The 24,689-nt window shown below is 34.2% G+C and overlaps 1 protein-coding gene across 1 annotated transcript in view; it reads right to left on the bottom strand.

Moving 5' to 3' along the window:
* Positions 1-6,511: 6,511 nt before the first annotated feature.
* Positions 6,512-24,689, bottom strand: part of LOC145293988 (sialin-like) — a 55,965-nt gene continuing 37,787 nt past the window's right edge. Inside the window, exons 6-11 of the mRNA XM_080140881.1 lie at positions 21,513-21,655; positions 15,172-15,318; positions 11,862-11,991; positions 10,025-10,180; positions 8,679-8,764; positions 6,512-7,953 (exon numbers count right to left, since the gene is read on the bottom strand). Of these exons, the coding sequence (XP_079997007.1) occupies positions 7,747-7,953; positions 8,679-8,764; positions 10,025-10,180; positions 11,862-11,991; positions 15,172-15,318; positions 21,513-21,655 (869 nt within the window). The 3' untranslated portion in view covers positions 6,512-7,746. The remainder of the gene's footprint in view (positions 7,954-8,678; positions 8,765-10,024; positions 10,181-11,861; positions 11,992-15,171; positions 15,319-21,512; positions 21,656-24,689) is intronic.

Below are 24,689 nucleotides of genomic sequence, written 5' to 3'. Positions count from 1 at the left end.
TCTTATTTTGATATTCATACTTTTGAAGCTTGAAATTAAAGCGTTTAGCGCTCCAGCTTCGTTACTGTTTAAGCTATCGACAGATAGATAGATAAGAAATGTTAAAAATTAAGTGACTTTAACTATGGATGTTTTTTTGGTTTGGGGGCTATCGGAATTGGTATCAGAAAAATTTGTGTTTATTTTCCAATGCCAAAAACGCTTAATTTAATAGGGTTTTTTTTATTATTTAATTTTGTTTAAAATAAAATCTTCCACTGCTGGTATTAATGATAAATTTTATAAAAAAATTATTGATTTTAAAATACAAGTTAAACTAAAATCTATAAATTGTACATCACAAGTATATTTTAAGTTTGAGAAAATAACTGCACATTAACGATGTATTTTACGGTAATTGGGGGGGGGCAACAAATTTTATAGTTAAATAGTCACAGACTTATAAAGAACCGGAATCGGTACTTGCATATGAATTGGGAATTTAGTATAGAATCAGTAATTGTATCGGAATAGGGAAAAATATTGGAATCGTCCCATCACTAGTATGTATCTACGCGTGTATGTGTGTGTGTGTGTTTCTGTGTGTGTGTTTGTGATGTTTATGCCGAGACCGTTTAGGATAATAATAACAGAAGAACAAATTAAAAAGTACAAATTTTTAAATTCAAACTTATTGATAATTTTATTGAACATATATTTTTTTTTCAAATTCATTTATTGAACTATAAAAGGGATGATTAAAAATAAATTTTAAATATCTTATTATGGACGGGTAATTTAAAAAAATGAAAATAGAAAATGTTAAATTAGTAAAGAGATAATCACATGGATTCGTTGTTATTTTAATAGTTTTAAGCTATGCAAAATCGCAGAGAATTTCCACATAGAGCAGATGAGCCAATCTCATATGTGTCAATTTTTCCACTCAGAAACGAAGAACTAATAAAAAAAGTTTTCAAACAGATCTCAGCAATTGTATCAAAATGTGGTATTGTAGTGACTAATCCCTATTAATCCCTATTAATCCCTATTAATCTTTAACTATGCATGGAACAGATACCATAATATTTAGTTTGCTGCACCTTATTATAGCAAATATGCATACAAAATTTCAGTCCTATCGTCTCAGTAGTTTCCGAGCAAACCTCTAGAGTAAATATGATAGTGGTGACTAATCCTTTTTAATCCTTATTTATCCCTAACTCTGCATTGATCGAATGCCATAATACTTAATTTGATGCACCTTATCATAGCAAAGGTTCTTATAAAATTTCAGCCGGATCGGCCGAGAAAAAAATGGAACAGATAGATAAACAGACAGAGTATAGGAAGTATATGCGTGTGTGTGTGTGTGTGTGTGTGTGTGTGTGTGTGTGTGTGTGTGTGTGTGTGTGTGTGTGTGTGTGTGAGAGAGAGAGAAAGTGTGTGTGTGTATGTATGTGTGTGTGTAATTTAAAAATGTAAAATAAACAGATAAACTGTTTTAAAAATCACTTGAAGATGCAAACATCTTATTTAACGAGAGAAAAAAAATATTCTATTTTCTTTTTCTTTCTCAATTCTTTCGGCATATGTTTGTTTTTTTTTTTGTTTTTGTTTTTACTCTCTTTTTTCTGTAATTGAATCCCTGTTTTATTAATTTCGGATCCTAGAAGATCCATCATCTGAGACTGAAGGGTCCTTTTTTGAGTTGTTCATTTTTTTTTTTCCGTAAGTTAAATATCCATGCCCTCGTGTTGATATTTCGATGCTTTTTGCTGGTGTTAGCTGCATGCAAGAAAACTCTTCAGTTTCCGAAATTGATAAAACATGTTTTAATAACAAAAAGAGAAAAGAAAAAGCCGTCGAAAAAATTGAGAAAGAAAATAAATAAGATCGAATGATATTTTCCGTTCATGAAAAATATATTTGCGCTTTCAAGTGATTTTTAAAAGAGTTTATCTGTTTATTTCACATTTATAATTATATAAATAGTGCTTCTAAGAGGTTCTGCTAACTTTAAATATATAGTCATCCACATACAGTACTGTTTCGCAGCTCATCAGTGCGGCTAGACAGGCAACTGCCTTAAGCCAGGATTGAAACCCGACCGCTCAAGGCTTCTCACATTACGCTCTACGGCTGCTGCATTGAGGGTACCGAATTTACGATGTTTTGACATCGTCCAAATGCCCCGCTCGATTTCTTTACACAAAGAGCGTCACTTAATACGCTAATATATATATTGTGAGCATTTTGTTTTTCATTTACACACGCATTATTAAAGACAACAGAGCTTCCGTTTGATTATACGTTTTCTTTATTTTTTCGATTTTCCTTATCTTTTTTTTTGTGTGTGAAAGTCAAATATGTTAACATATGTGTCAAAGATAATCAAAGGACGTGTCGAATTTTTTTTTTTTAATATTTACATCAGAAACTCTCTGTGATCTTTAATAAATAATATGACATTAAACCTTCCACCCAGCAATATGTTTCGATCTGGAAATATATATATATTAAGTAATGTGATTTATAATTTAAAAATTAAAAAAAAAAATTTTTAATTTAAAAATCAAATTTTAATTAAATTAAAAATCAGTTTCATAAGAAGGAACAACAACAAAGTCAATTATCTGTACGATCGTTTCGGAAATCCGTGCTTTTTATTTGTGGTATACATGAAGTCACGTAGAACAATTATACATAGTTTTTTTGGTAAGCACGGTCTCCTCATCAGCAAATTTAGGAGGATTTCTATTGAATTGAAAAGACACCAAAAATAAACCTAGCATTAAAAGTAAGGCAGATGAATCTGAAAAATTGAAATAAAAGGTTTGGATTTAAAATTTATAAGAAAATTAGTATAGGTTAGAGATAGAAATGAGTAGAAAAAATATATATTTTTTTTTAATTTACATAATAAATTTGATTTAAAAATATATAGAGATAGTTACCTTTTAGTTTTTCTTTTTTTGAAATCAGGAACTGTGTTTAAAGTAGTCATTTAGATGTTTGCTATAGCTTTTTATTTTATTGAATGATGAATTTTAAAAGGGCAACGCTCGTGCAGTAAATTGTTTCCGTTAGCGTATTTTGATTTAAAGACGCTACAGTTAATATATATAGAGAGAATATTTATTTTGCAAGTTTTTAAGGGGAGATAATTGTCATGTGTTATTGGCTTTATTTATTATTTGATTTACGAGTCTAAGGGCGGTAATTGGTCTAAGTTAATTTATTTAAAAAAAAAAAAAATTGTAATCTATTTTTACTAATGAGTAATTTTTAATGATTTAAGGTGGTTTATATTTATTAAATTTAAACCAACGTTTATGATTACATGATAGAAGCTCGTGTCTTGAATTTACTAGTTTGGTTGTGCTTTTTATATCTTCATATTTTAAAATTTTTAGGGTTTCTTTTGTACATAGTGTACAAAATTTATCTCCTGGTTTATATGATTTGCAAGTCTCAATTATTTTCCATTTTAAGTTGAAAGAAATATTGCTATTTTTTAGTTGCCAAATATAGTTGGATAGAGTAGTTTGGTTTGATAGAGAGTTATTTTTAAAAGAATGTTTGTGCGTTGAAATTCTATGTTTTATTGGGCCAGATGTGGAACCAATATATATTACCTCTTGATTATTATGATTATTTTCCGTTAGGTCTATTGTTGGATTATAATGTGGTGGGTTGATTAGTAATTGATCGGTAGATTGATTTAAGTTGGTGTTATTATTTAATCTGGTAGTTGAGTTATGGCTGTTGATAGGTTCTTGTATATTTGGAGTTTTTGATACTGTGCAGCTATAGATAACATTTTTGATTTTACATGAGCCTTGTAGGGGACATTTATTTTTTCTTCTACAGTTACAGTCCGATGTATTTTGTATAGTTGTATTTTGTAGTTTATTAATTTTCTTATTATTAGAGCTAATTATTTTCTGATGAAGGTTAGGCATAGTAGAGTAAGAGACTTTAATTGTGTTCTTATTGAAAATTTTATTATATCTATGGGGGGCTTTAAAGTTCTTATCTAATATTTTAAAAAATTCTCTAGCTATGTTTGTTTCTAGGTTTTTGGAATACGGGGGGTTGAACCATAGGATCTCCTTGTGTCTATTCTTACGTTTGCGGGTTTTAGTTTGTTGTTTATTTGTATTATTATCTAATATTTGTAGTTTGGTTTTATCTTTTTTTGTCTCTTGGTTAAACTGCATTTTGTCTCTTGGTTAAACTGCATTAAAAATAAACTTATTAAGAGCGTAATAACATATAATATGGCAATGTCTTCCCGTATACGAGTTAAGAAAAATACATTCTCAACTTAAATATATTTGTACGTATTTTAATTTACAGAATTTAACTTCAATCATTAAACTTAAGCTTTACCTTTTTGTTTAGGATCGTCCTGAAAGTCTTACCTCAATGTAATATCTGATAGGAAAATTCACTTGATCTCTAATCTGTGACTCTGTGTGTGTGCGTGTGCGTGTGCGTGTGTGTGTGTGTGTGTGTGTGTGTGTGTGTGTGTGTGTGTGTGTGTGTGTGTGTGTGTGTGTGTGTGCGTGCGTGCGTGTGTGTGTGTGTATGTGTGTGTGTGTGTGTGTGTGTGTGTGTGTGTGTGTGTGTGTGTGTGTGTGTGTGTGTGTGTGTGTGTGTGTGTTAGCAACATTTCTAAAAGATTGGTCAACAGCATTTTCTGGAAAGTCTGGGCCGCTTTAGTGATATTCCGTATAGCTTTCATGGTTTTCGCTCAACATCTGATCTATTAACTGTTGTAATTGAACAGATCTGCCGGTTTATGGATAATTCAGGTGCGTGTATGGTCATTGCTCTTGACATTTCAAAGCCGTTTGATAGAGTGTGGAATCCTGGTCGTCTAAATAAATTTCGAGGTTATGGTGTGGGTGGTAAAGTTCTTGATATTGTTATGGCTTTTTTTCTGATCGAAGCTTGCGTGTAACTGTTAATGGAGTATCTTCACTTTTTTCCCTTATCGATGCTGGTGTTCATCAGGACTCTATTCTAGGCCCAACACTATTTTTATATATAAATGACCTTCCAGAAAATTAATATATCTTCTATTCTGGTATTACTTCTTGTCCATCTTTCTCAGATAAGTTTAAATATGCAGTTGATCTAGAAGTTGATTTGAAATCTATTATAGATTGGGATAAGAAATGGCTTGTTTCGTTTAATCCTGTTAAGACTCAGCTATTGTCTTACAATCGCACACCTGTCCCTTTTTTTCCTAAGATTCTTATGGATAGCTTTGCTCTCGATGAAAAATCGATTCTAAAACTTCTTGGTCATTTTTTCTCATCAAAAATTTCTTGAGGTTCATATATTAGATCCATTGCTCTTTCTACATCTCGTAAAATTGCTTTTTCTCTATTTGTCTAAGCACTTTGCCACATCCAAGACTATTCTCTATCTCTACAGATATATTATCAGACCATGTATGAAGTACTGTTGTCATGTTTGGATTGGTGAATCTGTGTCCCGTTTGAAGGTGCTTGATACATTGCAGAAACGTATCTGTAATTTGATTGACCTCACACTTTCTTCTTCACTGCAATCTCTCTCTCTCTCTCTCTCTCTCTCTCTCTCTCTCTCTCTCTCTCTCTCTCTCAGACGTAATGTTGCTAGACTCAGTCTTTTCTACAAATACTATTATGGCATGTTTTCCTCAGAATTGTCTGATCTATTCTCTGCTTTCTTTGTTCCAACTCGTTTAACCCGTTAGTCTAGAGGTGTCCATCAATCTGTTGTTTTAATACAGCGTTGTAATAACGTTTCCTATTCCAGTAGCTTCTTTCCAATGACTAAAAGCGTTATGTAGTAGGTAGAACACAAGAAAGTATTTTTTAGTTATTTATCTATCGATCTATCCATTTACCTATGTGTATTAGCAATATATCTCTCGATCTAGTTATCTATCTATTTCTGTATCTATCCATCTCGATCTATCTATTTACCTATCAAACTGGAGTGATAAACAAGAGAGGAAGATGAAGAATGTTGATAAAAACTGTCAAAATATAATAAAATCATATCATAGACAAGTTTACCGGAAGCATCTGATCAGCTGACGGAAGTACGTGTAGGTCAGACGGTTCTCATTAGCTGAGAAGAATAATTGGAGTTGGAATTTGGACGTCGAGCAGGACGGACAGTTTAACAGGTCGTCCCTTGCTTTCACATGGGAGGGAGCTGACGTGTCTCAGAATAGAGACCTAGAAGTAAACCACTCAAGCAAAGCTATTCACTTTCCATTCTTCTGCGATCGATACCTAGCAAGTGAATGAAAACTATATAAAATACAATCAGCGTTCTTGGAAGAGAATGAATATTCATTCCAACAAGTTCTAGCCTCCCCTCCAAGAACAAGATGAATTCCAGGTGGACCAAGATCAAAGATGTATGAGAATAAGATATGTAGTAAAATGCATGTAACACACACACCCGCACACACACACACACACACACACACACATACACACACACATGAACATTTAGACGATCATAGCATTGGAACATAAATAAACGGCAACAACATAACTTAAGGATCAGATAGTGAAGAACCACCATAAACATTTAGTGACACATACACACATAATGATGAACCCTTCGTCATAAGTACATATCACTGGATGATGTTGGTTGTGGAACTCTCTTTCTGCTCACTGTCTTCCTTCTACCTACAGCCTTGGGTTTTTTTTTTTTCAAAACTAAGATTTATACACATCTCCTGTCTTTGCAATGATCAGTTTTCGTTCTTGTAAGCTTCTTACATCAAGTGGCCTCATGCCTTGTCTCGAGCGATTTCCATAAAATAAATAAATAAATATATAGTGAAATACATGTGATATATATAATATAGCGATATAAGCAAACATTGTTAAAATGACAGATTCATCCACTTAATTCTGCTTTTTTTTATTAATTTGTTTAATGTTCTTGTGTTAAAATATATAGAGAAAAAAAACTTAATGCATGTTTCATATGTATCACGAACGTTTTTGATTCTTCGTCGAATCCTCATAAGGTGAAAAAGAAACAAATGAAAAAAACAAGCTGGAGAAATAGGAGAGAATTTCACAAGATAATAATGGAACGTATGCGTAAAGGCAGTTAGACATCAAGATAACGTGCTCATACTATTAGATTTCATAAGAGCAGATTTATCGTTAAAGGATAAAATTATTTTTTCTACGTTTGTGATTGTAACTTGATGATGATTGGACGAAGAATCGAAAATGTTCGTGATTGTAATTTAAAAAAGAAAACGCTTCCACTATAGAATCGCTCAAGCGAATTGATTTTTTTATCTTTCTTTTCATTCCTTTACGGTCTTATTTAAAACATGAACAAATTTGCATAAAAGTTACCAACATGTTAATATTTATCTATTTATATGACTAAATATTAGTGTTTTTTCTATGAATATGGATAAACGCGAAATTTTTATCTCGTGTTTACAAAAAAAAAACTTATGAAACGTTTATTATTTAAAACGTTGTTTCAAGTGTTTCAAGTAGTGTGCTTTTAGAAGCCATAGCAGCCAGCAAAGCCCGCTAGCTTTATATGAAACTTGATTTATTTATACAAATGGACAGCTTCGTTCATGGAGGTATTAAAACATTTCAGAACTGAACATCCATGAAACTGCAGTAAAGTGTTAAAAATAGAAGAAAAAAACTGATGCTAAACGAGATGTGACAATATTTAGTCAAAGCGTGTATTTGTTTTCTTTATCGATTACTCCATCGATTGAGTATCTTCGCGTATCGATTTCATTGGTTGCATTTCCGTTTCGGATTTGTACGAGTCTTCGATGGTTTCGTAATCTTTGCCGATGCCCCATTTCTGAACCTCACCACTGCCAAACATGAGAAAAATGGCCAAGCCTACAAGCTGGATGCCACTTGAGACGAAGAACACTTTCTGCCAAGAATACCATGATTCCTGGGAGAGAGAGAGAAAAAGAAACAATAAAAAGAACGGAAATAATGACCATATACACTACTAATAGAATTAAAATGGGGGCATTTATTACTATCAACAAATACAGAAAAAATGGTAACGAAACAAATATATAACAAATAAATATTACAAAAGTCAATAAAAGTTACACGGGTAGTTAGCAAAGAAGCCAACAAACGAAAAAGGATCAAAAACTGAAATATATAACAAATAAATGTTACCAATTGGCAAGATAAATTACTCTTCTACCTACCTGGATAAGTGTTTTGTGTTTTAACCTATTTTGACCCTGATTCAATCACGCCACCTGCCGCTGCATCTATTACCGTTTGCCGCCAGATTATCCTGACATGTACTAATGTGACCCTCGCCAAAATTCATACTAGTTAACATAATCGCTAATTACTGGCGTAGGGTTCCAATATTAACATGCGCAGCTTAATAACATTTGCTTCATAGATATTGTATAGCCTTTTTTAAGAACGATTTTTAGATTTTCTCAGGCAAAGCCCTACGAGAGCCAAGTTAGAAATACGATCTGTTTTTTAATGTGGGGGAAAAAGTAATTCTCCGAAGTTAGCTTTTCCTGGTTATAATATGCAGTTTTCTATACGTTATTACACAACGCTTCCTTTAAAGGTTGTTACTTTTATTCTTTATTTAAAATGAAGGAAGAATAGGGAAACCTGAAAAAAAGGAGGACTCACGTGTTCTTCTGTGAGAAAACCGGCGAGAGCTGGAGCAATGATTCCTGACAGGCTGGCAAATGTGTTCATGAAGCCATACAAGGCACCTGTGATGAGAAAGAGAAAAAAAACGAAAAAAATATGTAATAATTACTATTATCAGTAGTAGTAGTAGTAGTAGTAGTAGTAGTAGTAGTAGAAGACCAATAAAAATAAAATCAAGAACAAGAAGAAGTATAACAATGAGTAATAAAAGAAAGAGAAAAAGACGACAAAAACGAAAAAAAGAGATGGCGAAATACACGACGAGGTTAACAAGAAAACACAAAAGAAATAATAGTGCAACATGGTCAGGATCAATTTTATCGTTTGTCGGATTAAGTAGTTGATATAAGGGCCGCAATCTAATAAAATTTTCGTTTCTTGTCGGGGCATGAGTTATTTCCCTTGATAGAGACAGCAAATCAATTGGTTTTGTTTCATGAAAAATGAGTTAATTTATCATTGATTTCTCTCACAAATGAACAAAAAACAAACTCGACTAATTTGTAACCTTCCGCCTTTTGACCAGTCTTCCTGTGTGTCTATTTCTTGGTTCCAAAGCCCCTCTCCTCTTAAATAACAAAGGATTACGTGGAATTACATTATTAGTTCCATTCGACCAATCTGTTACACAGATTTCTTTTCAAGACAATATTTTATTCTTTTGTTGATTGTTTTAGACTCATTGATGCCGTGGACAAAGGATTTGCTATTTTTTTTTTTTTAAACCTTTAAGATGTCTGCCAAATCCGGGTTTCTAATCCAAGCCACTGTAGTAATAAAAAAATTAAAATAAATGTAACAATGAATAATAATAATTATGAAGAAGAAGAAGAAGAAGAAGAAGAAGAAGAAGAAGAAGAAGAAGAACTTTACGCAAAGCATAAAAGACAAAACGATAGGGTTTTTAAAAATTACGGGAATATAGAAGGAAACATCAGAAAAAAAGAAACATGAATAAATATGAAAGAAAAAATAAATGAAAGGTTGGTAGAAAAAAAAAACGAAAGGAAGGTTTTACTTTTCTTCTGTTTATTTTTTTTTCTGCTAACTTCTAAGAAAAGCAAAAACTAGAAAGAATGTCACAAAATGATAGGTACAAACAAAAAAGAAAAGAAACGATCGTACGCTTAAACAATTATGACGTGAAATTCTTGGAACTTATGTAAATGAATTTCTCAAAATATTGTTTATTTCTAAATTGTACTATCTGTGGGAGGGTGCGTGTATGTGAGAGAGAGATAGAGAGAGAGAGAGAGAGAGGAATAGAGAAAGATATAATTTGATATAAATTGAATTGTAAAGAATAAAGGGAGCAACTTGACCTGAAAAAACGGGCGCCATGTCAAGATGGACGACACCAACACCACCCTGATAGAGGCCAATGGATGCCACACTTAACGTAAAGAATGTCACCGCCAATTTCTTGTTACAGCCTGACCAACTCGCTGCCAATAAGAACACGACGGAAGGAATAACACCTGAAAATAGAGAAAAAAAATTGCAATTAAATGCTTACCTAAAATAAATCGACATTATACTACAAATATTTAAAGAAATTTATTGCAATAACTCCCTATTGACTTGCTTCCACACGAGGGTAACGTTGTTTGTTTTTTTTTTTTTTCATCAAGACTTAAATATTGCGGGATGACGTCATAATTGACATGGCGTTGGTGTAGATGATAATGCGCTGAAACATATTTTCCTATCTTAAATTGTCGTTGGCGATTTTAGATATATCCATTTAATGTTATCTGAGAATTATGAGTGACAAAATCTAATATGTTGTTTATGGAAGTCATATACGTTCACAATTTTACTTACATGTACTTTTGATGATAAAAGTATTTCCCTGACACAAGCATATGCGTGGAAGACAGTTGTCGAATGTTTTTGTTATAATATTTGCAATTTTAATATGTTTTTGAATTTTTGAACTGTATCAAATTAATATATTAAACCCATGATTGATAGAACCGATTAATACTCTGAGCTTATTTTTATTTGTCGTATTGAAAAAATACCATGGCAACTGAATCATATCTAGTTTTATTTAAAAATGTACATATCTGAATTACGGGATGCCTTCAATGCGTTTCAAGGCTTTTTTTTTGTACAGGCATTTAGAATTGTTGTAGACTCTTGAAAATTCAGTATGTTTTTTCCATACATCTTATTAGGTGACTGACCAATTTTTTGGTTTAAAGTCCAAATGAACAGCCACAGCAGGAATTGGAATGCACCCTACTAAACCCTCATTGTCACAGCTGGTGAATTTCAAAAATGCAATGTGGACGTGAGGACATTTTAGAAGAACAATATGCAATGAAATTCTGTTTTAAACATGGAAAATGCTACAGAAACGTATGGAATGCTTCAAACTGCTTTTGGACCATCTTTCATGAATCGAGCATCAGTTTTTTGAGTGGCTTGAGAGATTCAAGAAAGGAAGGGAGTGCGAGGGATGATGAGAAGTGTGGCAGGAGTAAGGAGGTTAGAACATCAGAGTTGATTGTCCGCATAAAGAATTTCATGAATAAGGACCGTCATGTGTCTATAGAGACAATAAGTGCCCAGTTTGATGTCAGTGTGTGAACTGTGCACACAATTAATCGTAAGGGACTGAGGATGTGGAAGATTTGCGTGAAGATTGTCTCAAGGATGCCCATCTTTGTCACAGACTATTTGACATGATGGGGATCAAGACAGTTCCTCACCCTCCCTATATTTCAGCTCTTGTTCCCTGTGACTTTTGGTTATTTCCTAAACTCAAGGAAAACCTTAGAGGCTGTCGTTATAAGACAATTGAGAAGATGAAAGAGGCTGTGACGAGCATCATTGACACGCTCACACAAGAGGACTTTCATGGGGTTTTCCAGATGTTGTTGAAACGGTACAAATGCATTGCAGCCGGGGGATATTACTTCAAAGGGGACTAGAGTTTCATGTGGCCACACGAAAAACGTCTGGAAATTTATTGAAGGCGCCTTGTAATTTCATCCGAAAAAAGCTCTTGAATTGTTTCATTTTTTTTTTTAATTTGGTGAATTACACATCTAATTAAATGATGTAGTGCTTCGAAATAGAAGCATTCGAATGGCACCATGTGGATGCTGGACCAAGAACACATACTTTATAACAATGATTTTAGTTTCAAACCTGCTGCTGTGATAATTTTCCGGACTTTGGTTCGATCAACATGGTTTTTCTGGGTGTAATCTGCAAGTATACCCGAGAGGTTGGCTGTGAACGTCATAGCCAAATATGGAAGTGACGAGAACAACCCGTTCTGAAAAAAGAACAAACAAAACAAAAGAATACAAAGAATACAAACGCAAAAAAAGTTTTTTTACTTGTTTAGTTTAATCAAGACATTACAAAATAAAAAATTCATCAAAAATCACTTAATTTGATCAAGTAAGTTTTTTTAGGATGAAAAATTAAAATTGAATGGGATCGATCGTGACGCGGCCATCTTGCCTATTTCGCAGAGGAGGAGGGGATGCCTTTAAACGAAAACGTGATTAACAAAGGACAAAATGAAAACGGGATTAAAAAAGGACAAAGAAACTCTGTAAAATAAGTGAAAAAAAACTAAAATATTTATCTCTTGTCAAATTTTGACAAACTTTAAACGATGATTGGCGTTATCTCCCCTGGCGCCTTCTCTTCGTTCATGAAATTGCAAGATGGCCGCGACATGATCGATCTCATTAAAATCGGATTTTCCTCTGTAAAAAAAAAAACAACCTGATCAAATTAAGTGATTTTTTTTATGAAAACTTTATTCCTTAACGAGTACGTACACTGTAATTTTTTTTTCAATATTTTCTTTTTTTAATGTCCTGATTAAGCTAAACAAGTACCCAAATTTTTTTTTTTTTTTTTTTTTGATAAAAATTGTTAGTCATTCAGAAAGTTTAGATTGGCATTCAAACTTCAGAGCATGTGTAAATTCGGCGTTGCACTTATTCTTGCAGTCGACAAGAACGAGTTTAGCATGACACAGTATATGACGCTACGAAACTTTCTGTTTGACTAGTTAATTTTAATTTGTTATTGTTGTACCATATTATTTGAAATATAATAACCTTCTCCGCTACAATTTAATGCCAATGTGCATGCATTTTATCGGACAGAGGATCCTTTGTCCGATAAAAATGCATGCCCATTGGCTGATAGGAAGGGCGCGGTGGATACTAGAAAGCTGATTGGCTAGCTAAAATCTCAATAGAAGAGGAGCATATAAAACGATAAACAACCACAGAATTCGCACATAAGTCTGAAGAGTCCTAGAGTGGATGAAACGCGGAATATTCAGTGTAGCTTAATCGCCATATACATTTTATAAATTACTATATATATATATATATATATATATATATAAAGCTGAATGTCTCTGTGTGTGCCTGGTCACGAATAGGCTCCTATATGGTTGACTATTAAAGAAAACTGATCACATATAATGATAGAAGATGTATCGAGACACAGGAATGGGTATGTTTGATCGGGCATAATGATGATTCGTTAAAATTGTGTGGTCTCAGTACGCGCCTGGTCCACAAAGTATGAAAATAAAAAATGTAAAAATTAAAAAAACGTTTACAAGTGTTTTATGATATAGATGTACATAACAATACTTTGATAAATATGTTTTAACTTAAATAAGGATGGTATAATAAAATTGTGGGGTCTGCGTTCGCATCTGGCTTCCATAGAATTGAAATAGGCACAAACTTTAATAAAGACTTTTCATATCTATCTGCGTAAGTATACTTTGATAATTATGTTTCAGTTTGAAGAAATATGGTATAATAAAATTATGGGGTGTTCGTTCACTCCTGACCTCCATAGAATGGAATGTCACAAATTTAACAAGGTTTTTTAATATAGATCCACAGAATACTGTGATAAGTGTTTCAGTGTGAACAGGTATGGTATAATAAATTATGGGGTTTATCTATTTTATTTTTACTTTCATCATATTTTGCTTTGGTTTTGATACCCCGAAATTCGAAGCTCTCTCTTTACAACCCTTCGTTTTCATAACCTATCATACTTTCATAAATCAGAGTCCCTTTTCTGTAGGCTGTTTTTGAACCCAGTCAACGACGAGTACATTTGTTAGTATATATATATATATATATATATATATATATATATAGAGAGAGAGAGAGAGAGAGAGAGAGACGCTATGACCTTGAAAAATGGTGTGTACTGCATCATGCCACGTTTGCTCATGAACAGCCTAATAATGCGGGTTGTAGGAGAATTGTATACAGACACAGACACATACACGAAGGCTACTACTTTTTTTTTTTTTTTTGTGTGTGTGTGTGTGTGTGTGTGTGTGTGTGTGTGTGTGTGTGTGTGTGTGTGTGTGTGTGTGTGTGTGTGTGTGTGTGTGTGTGTGTGTGTGTGTGTGTGTGTGTGTGTGTGTGTGTGTGTGTGTGTGTGTGTGTGTGTGTGTGTGTGTGTGTGTGTGTGTGTGTGTGTGTGTGTGTGTGTGTGTGTGTGTGTGTGTGTGTGTGTGTGTGTGTGTGTGTGTGTGTGTGTGTGTGTGTGTGTGTGTGTGTGTGTGTGTGTGTGTGTGTGTGTGTGTGTGTGTGTGTGTGTGTGTGTGTGTGTGTGTGTGTGTGTGTGTGTGTGTGTGTGTGTGTGTGTGTGTGTGTGTGTGTGTGTGTGTGTGTGTGTGTGTGTGTGTGTGTGTGTGTGTGTGTGTGTGTGTGTGTGTGTGTGTGTGTGTGTGTGTGTGTGTGTGTGTGTGTGTGTGTGTGTGTGTGTGTGTGTGTGTGTGTGTGTGTGTGTGTGTGTGTGTGTGTGTGTGTGTGTGTGTGTGTGTGTGTGTGTGTGTGTGTGTGTGTGTGTGTGTGTGTGTGTGTGTGTGTGTGTGTGTGTGTGTGTGTGTGTGTGTGTGTGTGTGTGTGTGTGTGTGTGTGTGTGTGTGTGTGTGTGTGTGTGTGTGTGTGTGTGTGTGTGTGTGTGTGTGTGTGTGTGTGTGTGTGTGTGTGTGTGTGTGTGTGTGTGTGTGTGTGTGTGTGTGTGTGTGTGTGTGTGTGTGTGTGTGTGTGTGTGTGTGTGTGTGTGTGTGTGTGTGTGTGTGTGTGTGTGTGTGTGTGTGTGTGTGTGTGTGTGTGTGTGTGTGTGTGTGTGTGTGTGTGTGTGTGTGTGTGTGTGTGTGTGTGTGTGTGTGTGTGTGTGTGTGTGTGTGTGTGTGTGTGTGTGTGTGTGTGTGTGTGTGTGTGTGTGTGTGTGTGTGTGTGTGTGTGTGTGTGTGTGTGTGTGTGTGTGTGTGTGTGTGTGTGTGTGTGTGTGTGTGTGTGTGTGTGTGTGTGTGTGTGTGTGTGTGTGTGTGTGTGTGTGTGTGTGTGTGTGTGTGTGTGTGTGTGTGTGTGTGTGTGTGTGTGTGTGTGTGTGTGTGTGTGTGTGTGTGTGTGTGTGTGTGTGTGTGTGTTGATTATTTACTTACTTCTTCGATGTCCAATTTTAGGATGACTTTCATATATGTCGGAAGAAATGTCAGGAGAGTGTAAAAAATCCACATGTTGGCAAATGTGAGAGCGTTTAAAGCCCAAACTGGCGTCGATCTAAGGATTTCTTTCCAAGGAATTCGTGGCTGCAATTAAACGAAAAAATAAAAAAATAAAAATGATGCATTCCAATTAACGGTTAATCATTTTCATACGCTGTCATCTTTATTAAGTATTATTATTAGAGAGACCCGTAGAAATTCCACAGCGGTATACTTCATCTGTTGTATATTGCTGCTGCGCTTAAAAAAATATTTCCATTCTATGAACGTCCGGTGCGAACGCAAACCTGACGATGTTATTGTGCCACCTTTTTACACACTGAAACATACATATCTAAGTACTTTGTAATAATGTAATTTCAGAATATATTTGGTTATTGGTGTCTTATATGGAATATCTCCAAAACTTTTGTAGGTGCGAACACAGACTCCAGTGCAACAGATACTACACTTGAATCTTAGCCTTGGATATTTTAGTTTCAAACTCGACAGAAAAGCGGCATCAGATGAAAATTTTGAAATTACTTGCAGGTTTTGCATTGCATATTCGGCGATTGACAGATCTTATCTTTAAAAAAAAAAAAAGGGATCCTGTGTGATAACGTATGTATAAATATGAAATTGCCTTAAATTAATAGTTATTTTAAAAAAGAAAATTAATTTAATGATTTAGATTCATTTTTATTTACAAGAGATATCTCTATATAGTTAGATATGTGCATAGCTTTTCTTTTGTTGAGCTTATTTTTATTTATTTTTTTTTTTTGCTCCGACATCGATATAAAAATCTTACTTTTTCTACTTACTAATTGTTAAAACAAACTTATTAATATACTCAGTCATGGAGATGCAAGCGACTACATGAAGAGTAACTCATTTGCATATTCTTTTGAACAACATGCTCTAATTAATTACTTATTCATTTTTTATGGTGTCTTATTATATGATTGGTTTCATTTCATTATTTCACTCAATTCTATTTATGTATAGTTTCTACATTCTGCATAATTTAAGATGAAAACGCTTTAGCACACGTATATATATATTATACTAGATTACCCGTGACCCGTTGGGTCAGTATGTTGTATTAGCTATGGAATTAATGTATGAGCGTGACACTTGTGACATAAAGAAAATAGTTTTTTTGTGACATAACAGAAACATTTCTATGAAAGTATATTAAAAATGAAAAAAAGAACATAGATAGATTTCTATGAGTCGTTCTGTTTATAATTGTTTATTTTGGAAAAAAAACTTAAAATCATTGAATTATAAGTGGTTTGCCATACTTATAGTTAAATGTACACTGAACAGATACCATAATACATAAAGTTAAATTAAAATTTTGATACATCTTTTAATTTAAATGCGAAAAAAAAACAATTGGGACGCTGAAAATGTACACAATAAAACAATACGTTTTATTGTCGCGTTGATTATTTATTTGTAACGCAAATTAAAAAAAACATATTTTCGGGGTTATTTATTTATGTTGGTAGTGTAGAAGAAAATGTATGAATGTTTTTTTTAAGAAAGGTGTATTAAAACATGGAGAATAATTTTTCTTTTAAATGAAGGCGGTGGGTAAATCGCTGTTGTAAAATGGTCTTATGGTTGTCAACGGGTTAAAGTGGATTTATTTGTAAGAAAATTGCGTTAAAATAACTTAAACGTAATACAGAAATGAACGATGTAAAAAAAATGCAGAAAGTATTAACAATTGTTTATTTGGATAATTTAAACGCGAAAAAAAAACAATTGGGACGCTTAAAACGTACACAGTAAAACAATACGTTTTTATTGTCGCGTTGATTATTTGTTTATGTACGCATGCGCAACCGTTACAAGGTCATTTGAGTTTTATAATTATATAGATTATATTATATTATATATATAAGATTTTGTTATTGGAATTTTTAGCGATATTAACAACTTTTTTTCCGTTACCTTAGCGGTTTTTTTAAACTATAAGCTCTTATTGTTATTCATATATATGAATAGATCGCCCTTATTTTTATGGGACGTATTTATTTATTTTATTATTTTATTATTATTAATTATTTTTTACCTACATAAAAGTACGCCTATAAGTGGCCTTGTCGGTGTGAGTGCAAAAAGTCTCTACCAAACTCCTTTCTGAATATTTTGCTATACGGAGTTGAAATTAGATATATACGGTATTAGACCTGTAGCACAATTTCGACTTGGCTTTTAGCTGGCAAATTTGTTTTTAGCGGGTTAAAATTGAAAACAAAACGGTTGACCTTACCAGGGTAAGTCGAATAAAACACTCTTGCTGTTTCCTTCGCGTGTGCTCAAAATTAAACATTCATAATTCTTTACATTTCATATTCATCTGTCTATAGCTGAGACTGTAACAACGCTGGTGAAGTGGATAGCGACGAAGCCTAGAGCACTAAACGATCTGGTTTTGATTCTAGCGGACGGTACCCAAGTGAATTTTTTTTATAGCTTTTAAAATCATTCAAATTTTGATTTATTATCAATAGAGAATTGGCTCTATAATAATAAATAAGAAATACGCAAGAATTAAAACAGTTTTATGCGTATTTTATGACCGGGTAAGGTTTGGCAACCTGCTAGTTTTTTTTTATATATATACATATGTTTCTTTGTATTGAATTCACTCCTAAACTAAAAGACCTTCCTGAAAATTCATATACATTCGATTTTTGTGAAATGTTTATAATACATATTGGACATCAATCTATATAATATTCTCCGTGTTACTTCCTTAGTTAGTACGAACGTTTCGCTATTTTCGAATGTCTTATTGTTGTCATGGCGTGAGAATGAAATCCATATTAATTTCGACTTGTAGCTATTCTTCACCAAAAAAAGAAATCGGCGAAACGTTACGTAAAAATGGAGCATTCTAAAAGAACAGGGCAAAAGAAGTACGTTGTCTGCGAAGTGGCGCTGGACTCATGGAGTAAATTAAAGATTGTCTCTTATAATGTGATTTTATGATTTGTATTGAACTATGTAGCCCAATATTACTTTGTGAGTATTAATTAGTACTGATTAATTTATCTCATTTGGGTCAGTTTTATATTTAAAATACATAAACACTATTTTCATATAAATGTTAATGAACTCATATTTGCTTCATGTTATTGGTTTTTCTGTCTAAAACCCTTTTTTTTTACTATCCAGAAAACTATCAGCTTTGTCAAAACATATTTGTTGATTAAATATATTTTTCATTCCGTAAAATTTCCATGAACCTTGCTAGTTAATAAATATTCCCTTAAATTTCAGTTTCTAGTATTTTATATGTTTTTTACATAATCCATAATCACGTTGACATATCGGTTCCTGTTAGATCGCCGATGTTAAGCTTCGTTGAACCTGGTGAGTATCAAAATGGTCAACTATTTGGGTATACCAGGCGCTGTATGATCTCTCCACTTATCTCAACAGTGTTTCAAATCGTCCTGGACTTCTTCATACCGCTGGAATCAGGTTATGCCGACTCAGGAGAAGTATAGTTGGAGATTACACAACTCTTGCTTCCTAATTATATATGCAGAGTGAACGTAGTTCATTAATATGGACACAACCTTCAATTTCAAAATTCAAATATTTTAGATTTGCATTAAATATGATCCATACACATTAGACACCAATTAAGCAAGATTCCATGAATTTTAAATTTTCCTGTGACTCCTTAATCCTTACATTTTCTAAAATCAAAATCATAATTGGTTTTTGTTAAAAATTTGAATAGCGATACTAGACGGAAGCTTTTTGTCATTATATCTTGATTTTAATCTTTTTAAAGATTCATAAAAGTGGTGCAAAACTCTTCTATTTGAGGAATTAATTTTACCTTTCTTGGGACGGGTATTCTTCTCATATTGCTATATAATCAAGTACTGTGATTATTGAGAAGAAGATTTTTGTTTTAACTTTATTTTCTTCATTAAGAACTGATCAGTTCTATTTTATTATAAGATTTTTTTTCCAATAACAGTATAGATGCAATTAAGTCTGTCGTATTTTCTAAGTTAGACCTAAATAGTAATGCATCTAGTTTAATTATGACTAGCCATTTAGTTTTCTTTATCGTTTGTCCGCCTTGTTAAGATAAATAACAGTTATTTCACATTAATTCATTACAAAAATACTTTATCCGCCTATGATAATTTTTATCACCAGAAAATTTTGTATTCAAATAGACGCCATATTCTTCTCAGCAGCAAATTTTTTTACTTATAAATATTCTTGCGGTACTTATGCATTATTTGGCTCGAATTTTTTGTGACTTTGGTGCGGGCGCAACCTACAATTAACGAGAACGGACGGGAAAAGCCGAGTGGTGATCGGAAATGCCGAGAAACTTAAATAACAAGAGTGATTTAGAGCGTACCAAAAAAGCAACATAAAATAACAAAAAACTTAATTTTAATAAATTTTATTATCTTTTGTGGTTTTACTTTGGAGAAGTTTAAGCAAAATTTAATTACTGTTATTTTTATAATATAAATTTTTAATACAAAAAAAAATTTAATTAATTTTTATCCATTTTTTGTTTTCTTTTTTATGTTTATTTTTTAAGAATGTTTTTTCAAGAACAGTTGTAGAAAAGGGAAAATAAACTTTGTGGTTTTTATGTGTTTTTATTTATTTATTTTTTGTAGTTATGTTTTTATATCAAAGAAAAGTTGAAATTTATTTGCATTTCTTTTTGAAAAAAAACTTCTAGAAAGTAGATTTTTTGTAGTTTAATATATTTTTATCAAAGAAATATTTTTTCTTTTTTATATATAAATTTGCAAAAATAATTATCTAACTTTTTGCGATTTTTCTTTTTTATATATATCGTCAGGAAGGAACATATTAGAGTATAGGATATTTTTTCGGAATCTTTTTTTTCGGCTGACTGTTTGGGAGACCGTTGATACCAGAGAAGGAGGATATGGAGTAGAAGAAGTGGAAGAAATATTCCCACACGGGTAGCTTTCTGCAATGTGAATGATGATGGAGCCAAACGGATTTTTTCTAAACTTTTGTCTCCACATAAATTCATTTAAGTATCGATAAGTTCACGGATAGTACCGCATTTTCTCTTGTTGTGTTGTTTTCAACAGCTGTCGTTCGCGTGCACTCGGCTTTTTCCGTCGATTCTTGTTAGTAATCGGTTGCGCCAACACCAACGTCGAAAAAATCCGAGCCAAATAATGCATAAGTATCGTACTTGCTAATAAAAAGGCTACATGCCGAATATAGTCGGGGCAACCCGAATGCTCCCTTTTCATTAGCTGCTACACCGATTATCATGATTACTCCACTTGTTCTTGATCCTCCCTTTATAATGCTAAGTGTTTAACAAGGGGGCTCTAAATGACATTTTTTTTTAATCTTTGGTATGACTCGACCGAGTATCGAACCTTGGTCTCACCATCCATTAACAAACACTGTTACGATTATGCCAAACGAGCCGCTTAATGATACTCCATTGCTGCATTTATTGTTGATAAATAACACTAATCTCTACTATTTCATAAAAGGAACTCTGTGTGTTCGTTCACTATGGGCTCCTAAACGACCGTGACAATTTTTATGAAATTTCACATAAATGTTTATGTGACTGGCAGTGTTCTTAGATAGGTTTGGTATGTCTTCGATAAATATAGGGTTTATGTTACAGTGATCTACCCTATTCCGTCACTGCATGGACTCTTCCTGACTCTATGAATAGAGTCGTTATAACCCATTGTTACTTGTTGATAATATAATCCCTTTTTAATTTACTTTCTATTTGCTCTTTCAGACTATTGAAGCCACAACAGTTAGTGAGATGAAATGATCGTCAACCAAAAGATGAAGAACACTATGGGAATACTAAAATATGCCAACGGCGTTTTATTACTCATGGAAAGGTGAATGACAAGAATTTGTTAGCATCGGATTTGGAGACAACCAATTGTACTCAGAAAGGAAGCAGTCTCACAGCAATGTGCTCTACAACGGGAATCCCTTGCAAAGAAACCATATCCATAGAAATTATGCCTGACAATTGACACGTGGAGGAAGGAAGTCATTTTTCTTTGTAGTAGAAAACGAGTTCTTGCCGTTAATGTGTTATATACAGAAACTAAAGATTGAAGCTCAGTCGGGAAGCGTATTGCCGTTTTCACATAACAAAGCATATGGCTTGTATAGCTTGAATAATAATAATGGTGTACCTAAATAAATAGGGTGTCTAATGAAAGTCATAGCTTTGTTTTCTTTATTGTTGTTTGTTTTAATACCTGTGGGTCTGTCTTTTTTATGAGCGACTCGCCGAGGGATTCTTCGATGTATCTACGTTCTGCGTGACTTATCCGTGGGTGGGCGGCTGGAGTTTCCCAAACCAACAGCATCCATAAAACAAACCAAACGGTGCCAAACATGCCTGTAAAAAAATGTGGAAACAATCAACGAGAAGCAACGGGAAAGCCGAAATACTACACCACCACCACCACCACCACCACCACCATCATCATCATCATCATCATCTCAAGAGTAGAAAGTGGACGTTTGACTTACTTTTGGAACCTCGTAATTCTAGCTTCCCTTATTTTGTCCTTTAGTCCTCACGTTCCATGAGCGATGTTTCTGACAAAAGAGGTAGAATTGCTGTTTTCTGCGCCGGAATCTATCCATATAAAACTTATTGGTAGCTATTTTTTTTTTTTTAACACAAGTTGTTTTTTTTTTCTTTTCATTTTTTTTTAATACATCAAATGGCTTCATGCCCCGCCTTAAGCGATTCCCAACCAAATTATCATCATCACTTACTCACTAAGGATTCCCACGTAAATCATTATTAGTGATTGCTAACGAATGATATTCCTTGGAGTCTGAGTGAAAACAAGTCTATCCAGATGTCCAGAATTTCTCTTTTTCTTTCGATAGCTGGTGCAAATCATTTTTTCATAATCGCAACGGTCGTTGATAATTGATTTATCGCTGTCAACAAGTGTTGGGTTTTTCGTGAAATTTAGATGACAGAAAACTTCTTCAACCTTCCAGTACTCTCCACACCCTTACAATAGAAGTCTGGTTGGTGCTATTCTTTCTTTGACTTTCCATCCTCATTGCCCTTCACGACCATTTTGTGCCGGATCACTTAATGCTGGTGCCATCATATGCGTATATGTATATTTAGTGGGGGTAACTTATTGGAATTTCTGGCAGTTTAAATTTTCTTTGCCTCATGTGATGTTCTTTTTATTTCAACTTACCCGTTGATGTTCCACATCCGAGTTATTATTATTATTATTATTATTATTATTATTATTATTATTATTATTATTATTACGAGGGCCGTTCAATAAGTAATGCCCCTGACCCACTTCCAGTTGTCTGATCTAGCTGAAATTTTGCATGCAATGACTTAGATCTCTACGGGTTATGTGGTAAATTACAGCTCTGAACTAATTGTAGTTTCTGTTTTACAGGTGTTTGAACTGAGTTAGGTGTGAAATGGAGTCTGTTGAATGTCGAGCAGTGATACGGTTTTTGTATTTAAAAGGACGCACACCACAGGAGACTTTTGATGAAATAAAAGAAACTTATGGTGATAATGCCCCATCATATGATCTTGTAAAACGCTGGCATTGTGAATTCAAACATGGCCGGAAATCTGTGGAAACAGCTCCCAGACCTGGTCGCCCCCCTTCTGCCATTGATGAGGCATCTGTCGTTCAAGTTGAGGCTGCCATTTTGGAAGATCGGCGCATTACTATTCGCCAAATAGCCTAAAATGTCAAGATTAGTACAGGGTCTGTGGAAACTATCATTCATGACCATTTGCATATGCATAAGGTGTCTGCCAGATGGATTCCCAGGTTGCTCACACCATTCCAGAAGCGAGAACGCGTCGAGTGCTCGAGGATGAATTTGAATATGTGCCAAGAAGATGAGTCAAAGTTTTTCAAAACACTGATTACACAGGATGAAACCTGGGTCCATCACTATGATCCAGAGACCAAAGCCCAGTCAATGCAGTGGAAGCACTTAGACTCACCACCTCCAAAGAAGGCAAGGGTGCAGCCTCCGCTGGCAAGGTCATGCTCACAGTCTTCTGGGACCAGGACGGAGTAGGGATGATAGATTTCCTGGCAAAAGGTACCACAATTACAGGAGCCTATTATGCTTCACTTTTGAGGAAATTAAGGGAAGCTATCAAAATCAAGAGGTAGGGCAAGATCAGCAAAGGTACTCTCCTCCTGCAGGACAACGCTCCGGTCCACAACTCGCATGTCGCCAGATCAGAAGCACGGGCGTGTGGTTATGAAATCCTCCCCATCCTCCCTACTCTCCTGACCTTGGCACCGTCTGACTTTCACCTCTTCCCAGTCATGAAGTTGTTTTTGAAAGGAAAGCGTTTCCCAGCTGATGCAGCCTTGATTTCTGAAGTCACGTTGTGGTTGGAGGACCAACCTGGGGTGGTCTACAAAAACGGTCTCCAGAGCTGCATCAAACGATGGGGGAAATGTATAACTCTTGGTGGTTCCTATGTAGAGAAAGACTAATAACTGTATGAAGTTTCGTTGCTCTACTGCTATGGGAAGTGGGTCAGGGGCATTACTTATTGCACGCCCCTCGTGTTGTTGTTGTTGTCGTCGTCGTCGTCGTCGTCGTTGTTGTTGTTGTTGTTGTTGTTGTTGTTGACGACGACGACGACGACGACGACGACGACTAGTAGTTTTCACACAGGCCATCATCAACGATTTCTCTTTAAGAACAACCTGTGGTGTTCTCTGGAGTCAAGTCTCCCCAGATTTTCAGTACTCTCGACATCTTTTGATTATTATTATTGTTTGCTCAGTAAGAGTTTTCACACAGCCTACCATCAAAGATAATTTTTTTAGAATAACCTGTGGTGTTCCCTGGACTCTGAGTGACAACAAGTCTCCCCAGATTTCCAGTACTCTCCATCTCTTTCGATTATTATTATTATTTACTTACGAGGAGGTTTCACACAGTCCATCATCAAAAATTTATCTTTGAGAACAACTTGTGGTGTTCCCTGGGGTCTGAGTGACAACAAGTCTCCTCAAAGAACATTTGATCGGTGCGATTTATCAACATATCTAATAGGGGCAATTTGTTATTATGTTCCTTTTCCATGGTGAACAATATGGTTTTAGTTGCGTCGATCTTAAAGACATTTTCATCAGTCAATATTGGCAACAATCGTGATTGCATTGTTATTCCCTCTCTCCATCGATATAAAAGCAAATGTCATCGTGAAGTTTCTAGTTTCTACACATAAGGTCAACATGTCCACCAAATTATCTATTGCAATTCAACTGCGTTGCTATAGTAACATATCTGAAAGTAACTTATCCTCTATCACATGCAGTCTCGTCAGTGGATGATTTTTTGAACAGATTCGTTACGTCTAGACTCGCCATCTTTCAAAAGAAATTTTGTTTAAT

This window comes from Euprymna scolopes, chromosome 15 (genome assembly GCF_053919585.1).
Source record: "Euprymna scolopes isolate OS-2025 chromosome 15, ASM5391958v1, whole genome shotgun sequence".
NCBI classification, from domain to species: domain Eukaryota; kingdom Metazoa; phylum Mollusca; class Cephalopoda; order Sepiida; family Sepiolidae; genus Euprymna; species Euprymna scolopes.
This window is presented reverse-complemented; position numbering and strand designations above follow the sequence as displayed.